At 43.1% G+C, this 12429-nt stretch overlaps 1 protein-coding gene across 1 annotated transcript in view; it reads right to left on the bottom strand.

The window, feature by feature from the left end:
• LOC306823874 (NACHT, LRR and PYD domains-containing protein 14-like) overlaps window positions 1–12207 on the bottom strand; it is a 106259-nt gene extending 94052 nt beyond the window's left edge. The window contains exons 1-3 of the mRNA XM_079343764.1: window positions 12059–12207; window positions 1682–1801; window positions 326–534 (exon numbers count right to left, since the gene is read on the bottom strand). Coding sequence (XP_079199890.1) covers window positions 326–534; window positions 1682–1801; window positions 12059–12189 — 460 coding nt within the window. The 5' untranslated portion in view covers window positions 12190–12207. The remainder of the gene's footprint in view (window positions 1–325; window positions 535–1681; window positions 1802–12058) is intronic.
• Between the last annotated feature and the right edge of the window lie 222 nt (window positions 12208–12429).

The following is a 12429-nucleotide window of genomic DNA, read 5'->3' as shown; positions in this document are numbered from 1 at the left end:
CTCTTCACTCTGCCCCTCTGTGATGTGGAGCTCAGTGTAGATCCTGTTGAGGTGGATTCTACTTCCTGTTTCATCACTTCCTTCAGTTACACGTTCACATCTCGTCCTCAGACTGACCTTGTGTTGATCTAAAACCTCCTGCTGACCTCTATCTACTGAAAGAGAGAAAGGTAGAATCTTATTATTGTTTTCAGATGTTTTTGTAAAAGAAGTAAAAAAGAGTTTTAATTTCTAGACTTTTGACATTGACCAATAAAAGTCGTGTTTTAGGAGATCACAGAAGCACAAAGGTGTACAGTCTTACTTTGTTCAGTGCTGCTCTGACTGACTGTCTGCAGTCCAGATCTTGGTCTGGATCTTTCTCCACACTGAGGACAGGACGAGTCTCCTGCTGAACCAGACTGGTCCCAGTATGAGGTGATGCACTGTCTGCAGAACCAGTGTCCACAGCTGGTAGAGACGGGATCCTTCAGGACGTCCTGACACCCAGGACAGGACGTCTGCTTCTCTCTAACATGAGTCCTCTTCGTCCCCCTGTGAAGACATGTCTTTAGAACTAAACTGATGGTTGACTGATAGAAAATATGAAGATTTATCAAACACAATCTAAAGAGTCTGATGATCACAGAGAGCAGGTAACGCCTTCTTTCTTCTGTTTGGATTCATTTGATTCAGTCAGACTGAACACCATGTGCAGCTTCTTCACAGTCAGAGAATCAAAGAGTCTGATCCTGTCATCCACTGTTTCACTTCAGACAGCTGAGCTCGGGTTAGTCCACCTTTGTCCTCAGGTTAGATGTGGTGAAACATTGTGAATTACATTGTGCTGGATCAGCAGTATCAGGGTGAACTCACTCTAGGTCCAGTTGACCCAACGACTGACCCCCCTCCTCATTCCCCCGCTGGCCTGCACTCACACTGCTCCAGGACTAACCTGAGCACGGTTACCTCTTCTTCATAACATCGTAATATTACACATCCACGGATTTATTTAAAACAATGACGTGCGGTCAAGTCTGAATCCACATGTCGTAGATCAACACGGAGAACATGACAGCTACTTGAAGGACTTTGAGGATTACTTTGAGTCATTTAGTCAGAAACAGATTCAACACTCCAGGATTATACTTCATGTTCACGTTGAGTTCCCGTGCTTCTGCTCGTGCATGAGAAACCGTACCATGCCTCAGATCACCTCTTCCATCTGTGCCGGGCCAAGACCACGGATCAGAGCGCTCACTCGAGTCTAAGGAACTGGACTTTGGGGGTGAAACCTGCTTTGGCACGGTACAGATTACCACGTGCGAGTGTGTCCTTAGTGATGTTCAGGTTTCATTTGTTGTCCTTCTATTTATGGATTCTGTCTCTCCTGGGTCAGGCTGGGACATAAAGGCAGTCCTAGACTTTGACACAAGCTGCTGGTGGATCCATCATATCAGGCTCTTAGATCTTTAGTTTCATATCAGATGATGCTGAAAAGACTAAACAGAGACAATCATAAACTGAAAAAGGGGCCGTGCTGAGCGCCATCTTCTGTTGTTAATAAACGTACTAATGAGAAGTAGGAGGATAACGGGAAGGTTTAAAGGTTTGTGTCCTCTTAGATTACAGCTTTACAAGGTGACTGACCCTACAAGGAAACAAGGAGACAAGGAGACAAGGAGTTAGTAAGAAGACTTACTTTGAGTCTGAGGGTCCAGATTCTTTACTGAAGAGTAGAGGAACATCTTTGGACATGTCACTCTTCAGAGACAGACAGCTGGGTACAGGAGACTCTGCTCTCTGTCTGCTCCTCTGAACTCTGTAAAACAACAAGTTTTATATTTGTATGAATCTTTGATCAACTCTCTGATGACAAATCTGTAAAAGAAGCTGTAAATACAAAAAGATCTCCAGCTGTGGATGATGAGAAGGTTTCCAGGTTTACTTTGAGTCTGAAGGTAAAGGGTCATTACTGAAGTTCATAGGAGGATCGATGGACTTCAGAGACAGACAGCTGGGTCCAGGAGACTCTGCTCCGTCCTCCTCGTCCTCTAAACACACATCCATGATCTGATCTGAAGTCAGTCTGAGAGGAAACACAGAAACACTCACTGAGAGATCAACACACACACACATCTCATATTAATGTAAGTAGTGACTTCATTATAAACTGTCTGTGTTCAGTTCACAGGAGGAAACTGAGAGTACAGAAGTAAAGATATAAAAACTCTGGATGAACACTCACCCTGCTTCACTCTTTACTCCTCTGTTCACTTCTGTCCTCTTCAAATGGACTCTGAACTGACCTCGCTTACTCAGGTGACCCACCTGTTAATCACGAGTCCAGATCACATCACTCCCTCCCCCATATACAGGAAATCAGCTTTATGTGTGTGTTTGTGTGTGTTTTGGAGCCTGTATCTGTGTGTGTGTGTGTGTGTGTGTGTGTGTGTGTGTGTGTGTGTGTGTGTGTGTGTGTGTGTGTGTGTGTGTGTGTGTGTGTGTGTGTGTGTGTGTGTGTGTGTGTGTGTGTGTGTGTGTGTGTGTGTGTGTGTGTGTGTGTGTGTGTGTGTGTGTGTGTGTAGTCTGAACTTCCTGTAGCACAGCATTAGACACATGCAGTGGTTGATGTGGTATTACACTGGGCTCAGTTACATAGATGTGAAGTCCTTTGAAGCATCTGATGAATTCATTGTAAAAACACTTCCAACATGTTGATTCATTCAGACAGTGAGCAGGAGTTTACCTGCTGCACTTCTTCACAACTGTAAACCAGAACTGATCCAGTATTTGATGCTCAGGACTTCAGGACAGGTTTGGGGGAGGGGGGTATCACTTAAACCCCAGAACGAGGGGTAACTTAGATCTGTTCCAGAAAGGGAGGTCACTTCAGCTCTGAGTCTGTTACTATGGTAACTGAGTCTGTGAACCTAACCTGGTCGGGAGAAGGTTTACTTCAATGAAGCCCAAGTTTCTCTCTGTCTCCTCTTTCATTCTCACTTAGGCTATGTTGATCATTTTAATTCTGAGAACTTCATTGGATTCCTTTTATTGTCAGATAGACACAGGTTAGGTTTTTGTGAACGTGACAGGAAATAATGATAAGGATATCATGTCCATGTTGCTTTTTTGACTTTTGTGTTTAAATTGTGCCTTGTCAGAGCATACCATACCTGCTCACCTGAAACCTCTCTCTCTCTCTCTCTCTCTCTCTCTCTCTCTCTCTCTCTATCTCTCTCTCTCTCTCTCTCTCTCTCTCTCTCTGATCTCAGCCGGTCTCTCTTCACCTTCTTTGATCTGATATACAATAAAACAATACACCAAAGAATCACTCGTTATCATTTCAAATCATCCAGGTGTAACCCATACAGCAGCAGCAGTAGAAAGTGTAGTGAAGTCTGCAGCGTCGTGACCTGTCAATCACCCTGCAGACATGACGTCACAGCCACGACCAGACGCAACTGTTCCCGGTATAAATGACCATAAAATAGTTGTAAAACCTTGTTTAAACAATGTGTTGATGTTAATAAGTTCACTCTTTTAACAGGAACAAGTCGTGAGTCTGAGGAAGATAACTTTCGTCGAGTTATTGTCTTCATAAATCTCCGGTGAGTTTGAGCCTGTGCTACATGTTAGCCTAATGTTTAGCTAGCCTCTCTGGTGAGAGAACAGACCATATAAGCTGTTAAAGTTCAGATACTTTTACTAAGGAAATTAAAAGAATTTACGACGTGGATTTCATATGTTATTACTGTATTTTGGTGCACTTTATGTCATTGTTTATATTGTAGCGTCCGTCTGGACGTTAAAGAACGACGAGAGCGTTTTATAAACCGGTCACTGTCGGCCGTGACCACGCCGTTTACAGCAGAGAACAACACACCCTGCTTTGTCTCATACAGCCACTCAACACGTTCTCCCTGGTGCTTTCACTGACTCTCTACATAATCGGAATTATGAACACATTAGCAACTACTGTCTTTGCAACATGAACCGTTACACTGTCCCCCCCCTTACTGAATCCCTCGCCCCGAGGGATCACCAACAAAGTCCCTGAGGTGACCCGGGGGCCTTTTCCGTCTCCGGGGCCGAGTCATCACCCCTGCAGCATCCTGCTGCTGTGCAGGAGGTGAGTGAAGGGTGGTGATGTCCCACCTCCCCGAGGGGATGTCGGGGTCCTGGGGTGTTGAAGTGGAGATGCATCTGCTCTGCTCCACGTCCCGTCTGAGCTGGCTCCAGTAAAAACGTGCCATGACAGACCTTTAGCACATCTTCTCTTAGAGCTCTGGGGACCACCACCTGTCACCTCTCCTCTCCTGTAGCTGGCACTTTCCAGGCTCTCTGAAGCACCTCGTCCTTAAGTCGAAGAGCTTAAAACTTCTCGTAGAGTCCCTTTGTGGCAGGGGAGCACGCGGCGACCTCATTCCGATAGGGCCTCCTTCCGGACTCCACCCACAGCAGCACTGATCGGAGATCAGCATCTTGCTCCTGATGCATGCTTGCTCTCTCCATTCTGATGGCCCAACAATCTGCACTGCTCTGCAGACCAGTCCATCCTCGCCAAGCACAGTTTTGTGCCCTTCCTCAGTGCAGAGCTCCACCTCCCGAGCCTCCCTCTCTGCAGCCAGTCTGACCAGGGCAGGGGAGAAGGGGGGTTCAGGGGCGAGAGCGGGAGCTTGGGGTGCCACTTCTGGCCGATAACGAAACTCGCCAGCTCTTGAAGCTTTCAGCTGTGACCCCAGGGCCGATGTGGGGTGCACAAGTTTCACAGTGGAGCCCCCCAGGAAAGCCAGTATATTCCTCCCCAGGTCTAGCACACAGCGAGCAGCCTGCAGGAAGTCAAGTCCTATGATGCATGGGTCCTGGGCTGTCACCTGGACCCTGTGGAGGTGGTGGGAGACAGGAGGATGATGAAGAAGTTATCATCCCTGATGGAGAACGTCTCCCAGCCCCTGCATGGTCCTGTAACAGCACTGGGCAGCTCCTTCAGTGACAGGCTCCGCCCCCCACGGTGTCTGAAGGAGAGCTATAACAGTTCCTTAATTCCTGTTGCAGTCAGACTGTTTAACCAGCCTGCTCCCAGTAGATCATAAAACACACCAAACTGGACAATTTTTCTTATCTTTTCTTATAAGGGAATGTCGAGTCCAGTTTTGGGGACTTTTTACATGTTAAGAAAAACACATTGAGATCAACAGTCATTCATTGTCTGTATTTTACATACAGTTCCTGTGAGGAGAAGGAGAACAGTTGTATGTCTTCTGCTACTGGACCTAGTGCAAATGAGAGCTTGAAGGACAAGGCTTTGGATGCATCTCCTCAAACAGTGGAGGAGAGAACAAGGATGTCATCGTCATGTGGCTAAGCTGAGGCTGGACAGCCAAGGCCATCAACAATATTTGCAGACGAGTCCTGATCAGATGGATGAACTTTTGACCCGTATTTCTGAACTGACCAGACAGTCTACGTATTTTTATTCCTTCTGACTTCCACCTACAGAGCCACTGGGCAAATTGTTTCTCCATTTTTCTGCTTTTAACAAAAACATCCAGAAGATTTTTCCACTTGAAAATATCAACTGTGTTTTTTCCTTCACAGGTTCTTGGCCTCTGGGGACTCCATGATCAGCCTAGCTTTTAGCTATCGTCTAGGCCACTCAACAGTCTGAAACTCAGTCCACAGGATGTGTGCTGCCATTGAAAAGATACTGGAGAGGTTTCTTCCCAGACCAGCAGAAGAAACATGGAAAGAATGCCCCGACTCGGGCAGAAAACAGGTTGGAGGACCCAATTGCAGGTAACAAAAACCAACATGATTTATTATTAAACAAAAAAAAAGACAAAAGGCAAAAGAAAACTCACTTTTCATAAATGCAATCCAAGCAATTTCAAAACCAAAACACAGGAGCAGGAAAACACGGAGAAAGACACAGCTGTGTGTTACAGTCAATGGTTAAACACGACAGAGTTTTGTTTGCTGAAGCCACATGGGAAGTGACGATTCTTTTCACCAATCAGCAGACTGCAATGTTTAACTCCACCTTCTCGGGTCGGCTCGACATTCTTGGCTCCCAACAGAAGGGTTCCAAAAAGTAGGACGGTACGGATCGGTTATTTGGGAATATGCTGTGCATGCAGTATTCTAAGACATTTCAGATACATGTTATATGACAGATTATATGAAACCTTTGTACAACGCATAACGTACACATGGAGTAACATTTTCCATAACATGGTTCCTACAAGCCTATTAGTTTGACAGCAAATGACTCTCTAAACTCCTTGCCAGACGTCTGGAAAAAAACACTCCCAACACTAATAAACTCGGACCAGATAGGCTTTGTTTATGGACGCTACTCAAGCTGCCTGCCGGTTACAAGCTGTTCTTAAAGGAAGTGATGAGCCGCTCACCTTTTCTAGATTATTGACCTGCAGACCTTATTGGGCAAGCAGTAGAAAAGGCCCTTTTTATAACTGATTATTGATGGAATGCATAGCGTGGTGTGGTTGCTGTTTTTTTTCTTTCACCTTGATCTACACACCGTAGGATGAAGCTATTTTTTTCTTCATTTTTCTTTGTTTAGTCTGATATCTTTATTGTTATATTCTTATTTGTCTCTTTTATTTTTTAATTTGTATACGCACAAGTGTTGGGGCATATACATTGACATATATGTGTATTTTATTCATTTATTTTTACATTGCTGTTGTTCTATTTAGTCAACTATACTGCCTGGTCACTTTGGTCGGGTTTGGGGTACTGTGTGGGGTATTATGTGTTTTGTTAAAATTTAAATAGCATTTAAAAAAAAGAAAAGAAATATCACTGAAATGAAGTTTGGAGTGATTCCTCTCTCGGTCCATGATGGATGAAGCTGTTCTCCTCGCACAACATGGTGGAGGTTCCTCTTCCATAATCAGGACACAGCTGCTCCTCTCTGCACCACCATTGTCGCTGGCACAGTTGCTCCTTTCTGCACCACCACTGTCCTGATCGCTCACATTCTGATGGAGACCACCAGCATCTAATGAGAGAAGAAGAGAGATCACATAAATCATGACCGGGGAGATTCAATTAGCTTCTTTGTGTTGGAGAAATCATCGTAAAGGAGTTATGATGAGAAAGCAGGCAGAAGCAGCAGGCTGCTCTTTGGCCTCCCTCTGGGTTGTGCAACGCCTTTGGCTGTCGCAATCTCAGCTCAAGTATGGGGATTGGGATTGCTTGCTTAAAGTGCCAGTTGAGCCCTCCACCATGCCAGAAGTCCGGATATGGGGGTCGGGGGATCTGAGGCCCCAACAGCAAGCCTTCTGTAGGCTTAATTTTCACCATCAGGGGAAAATGGGAGGGCCATTCCCTAAGGCTCATGGGCCATCAAAGCACCCCCTGCCTCCTGACAATCCCAGAGCCTGGTTAGCATTGTGGGCAGAGCCGTGGGTTGTCTACCATGACCTGGGGATACCGCCTTCAGTTTCATCGTAAACCTACCGTTTACTTCTCAGGTTGATAAGCAGCTTCATGTGACTGTTCAGCACCATCTCTTCTGTCAGGGTTAGTGAAGCCAGATCACAGAAAACAAACCCTGAGTATGTTGAACTCTCTTCATAGTGTCCACCCAGAAAAGGATTTCTCCAACAACAAACAACAATCTGAATATATGAGCTGATGTGTATCAACAATCTGTCCCCTGAACCTCTCTCCAGATGTGTTCAAAGACAGGACGGAAACAGGGAAACAAGAAGCTCAGTGAATAGAAACTGTAACATTCACCAACGTAGATCTACATTTAAACATTCAGCTTTCTCCATCAAAGGCTGTAAACACCTGAAATCACATTAAACATTAAACACCTGAAATCACATTAAACATTAAACACCTGAAATCACATTAAACACCTGAAATCACAATAAACACCTGAAATCACATTAAACACCTGAAATCACAATAAACACCTGAAATCACATTAAACACCTGAAATCACATTAAACACCTGAAATCACATTAAACACCTGACATCACATTAAACACCTGAAATCACATTAAACACCTGAAATCACATTAAACACCTGAAATCACAATAAACACCTGAAATCACATTAAACACCTGAAATCACATTAAACACCTGAAATCACAATAAATACCTGAAATCACATTAAACAGCTGAAATCACATTAAACACCTGAAATCACAATAAACACCTGAAATCACATTAAACACCTGAAATCACATTAAACACCTGAAATCACATTAAACACCTGACATCACATTAAACACCTGAAATCACATTAAACACCTGAAATCACATTAAACACCTGAAATCACAATAAACACCTGAAATCACATTAAACACCTGAAATCACATTAAACACCTGAAATCACAATAAATACCTGAAATCACATTAAACAGCTGAAATCACATTAAACACCTGAAATCACATTAAACACATGAAATCACATTAAACACCTGAAATCACATTAAACACATGAAATCACATTAAACACCTGAAATCACATTAAACACCTGAAATCACATTAAACACCTGAAATCACATTAAACACCTGAAATCACAATAAACACCTGAAATCACATTAAACACCTGAAATCACATTAAACACCTGAAATCACAATAAATACCTGAAATCACATTAAACAGCTGAAATCACATTAAACACCTGAAATCACATTAAACACATGAAATCACATTAAACACCTGAAATCACATTAAACACATGAAATCACATTAAACACCTGAAATCACATTAAACACCTGAAATCACATTAAGCACCTGAAATCACAATAAACACCTGAAATCACATTAAACACCTGAAATCACATTAAACACCTGAAATCACATTAAACACTTGAAATCACATTAAACACCTGAAATCACATTAAGCACCTGAAATCACAATAAACACCTGAAATCACATTAAACACCTGAAATCACATTAAACACCTGAAATCACATTAAGCACCTGAAATCACAATAAACACCTGAAATCACATTAAACACCTGAAATCACATTAAATACCTGAAATCACGTTAAACACCGGAAATCACATTAAACACCGGAAATCACATTATACACCTGAAATCACATTAAACACCTGAAATCACATTAAACACATGAAATCACATTAAACACCTGAAATCACATTAAACACCTGAAATCACATTAAATACCTGAAATCACGTTAAACACCGGAAATCACATTAAACACCGGAAATCACATTATACACCTGAAATCACATTAAACACCTGAAATCACATTAAACACCTGAAATCACATTAAACACCTGAAATCACATTAAACACCTGAAATCACATTAAACACCTGAAATCACATTAAACACCTGAAATCACATTAAACACCTGAAATCACAATCATCTCACACTCCCAATCTTTTACCGAAATGGTGAAATGCTGGCTGAAGGCATTCCAGAACCATTTTAAAATTGTAAGTAACATCTGTAATTTAAACTAATTGAAAGCGTTTGTAGTGTCATGTTGAGCAATATTACCCATAAATGTTATGGGTAATATTGTCTTTGTTTACACAAAGGCCCAACAATAGACACAAATTGGAAATTTGCAAGAGCTACAAACGTTTTATGCAGCACATCAGTTTCATGTATTTCATTTAAACTACACTCAACAAAAATATAAACGCAACACTTTTGTTTTTGCTCCCATTTGTCATGAGATGGACTCAAAGATCTAAAATTCATTCCAGATACACAATATTACCATTTCTCTCAAACATTGTTCACAAATCTGTCTAAATGTGTGATAGTGAGCACTTTTGCTTTGCTGAGACAATCCATCCCACCTCACAGGTGTGCCACATCAAGATGCTCATCAGACACCATGATTAGTGCATAGGTGTACCTTAGACTGTCCACAATAAAAGGCCACTCTGAAATGTGCAGTTTTTGCTTTATTGAGGGTCTGGGGACTCAGAACCAGTCAGTATCTGGTGTGACCACCATTTGCCTCATGCAGTGCAACACATCTTCTTCGCATAGAGTTTATCAGATTGTCAATTGTGGCCTGTGGAATGTTGGTCCACTCCTCTTCAATGGCTGTGCGAAGTTGCTGGATATTAGTGGGAACTGGTACGCGCTGTCGTATACGCCGGTCAAGCACATCCCAAACATGCTCAATGGGTGACATGTCCGGTGAGTATGCTGGCCATGCAAGAACTGGGACATTTTCAGCTTCCAAGAATTGTGTACAGATCCTTGCAACATGGGGCCGTGCATTATCTTGCTGAAACATGAGGTGATGTTCATGGATGTATGGCACAACAATGGGCCTCAGGATCTCATCACGGTATCTCTGTGCATTCAAAATGCCATCAATAAAATGCACCTGTGTTCTTCGTCCATAACAGATGCCTGCCCATACCATAACCCCACCACCACCATGGGCCACTCGATCCACAACATTGACATCAGCAAAGCGCTCACCCACACGACGCCACACACGCTGTCTGCCATCTGCCCTGAACAATGTAAACCGAGATTCATCCGTGAAGAGAACACCTCTCCAACGTGCCAGACGCCATCGAATGTGAGCATTTGCCCACTCAAGTCTGTTACGGCGACGATCTGGAGTCAGGTTAAGACCCCGATGAGGACGACGAGCATGCAGTTGAGCTTCCCTGAGACGGTTTCTGACAGTTTGTGCAGAAATTCTTTGGTTATGCAAACCAATTGTTTCAGCAGCTGTCTGAGTAGCTGGTCTCAGACGATCTTGGAGGTGAACCTGCTGGATGTGGAGGTCCTGGGCTGGTGTGGTTACACGTGGTCTGCGGTTGTGAGGCCGGTTGGATGTACTGCCATATTCTCTGAAACGCCTTTGGAGACGGCTTATGGTGGAGAAATGAACATTCAATGCCCGAGCAACAGATCTGGTTGACATTCCTGCTGTCAGCATGCCAATTGCACGCTCCCTCAATGCTTGCGCCATCTGTGGCATTTTGCTGTGAGACAAAACTGCACATTTCAGAGTGGCCTTTTATTGTGGGCAGTATAAGGTACACCTATGCACTAATCATGGTGTCTGATGAGCATCTTGATGTGGCACACCTGTGAGGTGGGATGGATTGTCTCAGCAAAGCAAAAGTGCTCACTATCACACATTTAGACAGATTTATGAACAATGTTTGAGAGAAATGGTAATATTGTGTATCTGGAATGAATTTTAGATCTTTGAGTCCATCTCATGACAAATGGGAGCAAAAACAAAAGTGTTGCGTTTATATTTTTGTTGAGTATAATTTCACTATACGAGTGAAGTTTTATATATAGTGTTCAAGGTTTAACATTCCATGCTCACAATACATCAGTATTACATTTCCCTGCCATAGCAATATATTATTTTTATTTTTGTTTTCATATTTTTGTTTTATTTCATTATCATTTATTAAACTTAACATAAAATTCAGTACTGTGTTCCATGTAAGAAGCTGCTCTAGAATTCACACTTATGATATGAGATTGATTTAATTAATAACTAATTAATTATTCATAATTAATATAGTTATTCCTGGAAAACACATCGTAGATGAACACGGAGAACATGACAGCTACTTGAAGGACTTTGAGTCATTTAGTCAGAAACAGATTCAACACTCCAGGATTATACTTCATGTTCACGTTGAGTTCCCGTGCTTCTGCTCGTGCATGAGAAACCGCACCATGCCTCAGATCACCTCTTCCATCTGTGCCGGGCCAAGACCACGGATCAGAGCGCTCACTCAAGTCTAAGGAACTGGACTTTGGGGGTGAAACCTGCTTTGGCACGGTACAGATTACCTAGTGTGAGTGTGTCCTCAGTGATGTTCTGGTTTCATTTGTTGTCCTTCTATTTATGGATTCTGTCTCTCCTGGGTCAGACTGGGACTTAAAGACAGTCCTGGACTTTGACACAACGTGCTCCCTGGCAGGAGGGTCTTTATACTAGAGCTGCACTAATGATGTGATGTGAATCTTGATTCTGGTCCTCCAACGATCAAAGGAACATGACTGAAGAGGAGAGGAGGAGACAAGGAGTTAGTGAGAAGACTTACTTTGAGTCTGAGGGTCCAGATTCTTTACTGAAGGTTATGGGTTGATCTTTGGACATGTCACTCTTCAGAGACAGACAGCTGGGTACAGGAGACTCTGCTCCGTCCTCCTCGTCCTCTAAACACACATCCATGATCTGATCTGAAGTCAGTCTGAGAGGAGACACAGAAACACTCACTGAGAGATCAACACACAGCAAACAATTAGATCTCACACACACACACACACACACACACACACTACACACACACCTACACACAGACAGACAGATACACAGACAATTGATAATGATGCAGTATCAGGACCGACTGATCGATTTGTGATCAGATAACAACACACACAGGGCGGAGTCTGCAGTGTTCACAGTTTAAAT

The sequence above is a fragment of the Symphodus melops genome (assembly GCF_947650265.1).
Source record: "Symphodus melops genome assembly, chromosome: 5".
Classification (NCBI taxonomy): Eukaryota; Metazoa; Chordata; class Actinopteri; order Labriformes; family Labridae; genus Symphodus; species Symphodus melops.
This window is presented reverse-complemented; position numbering and strand designations above follow the sequence as displayed.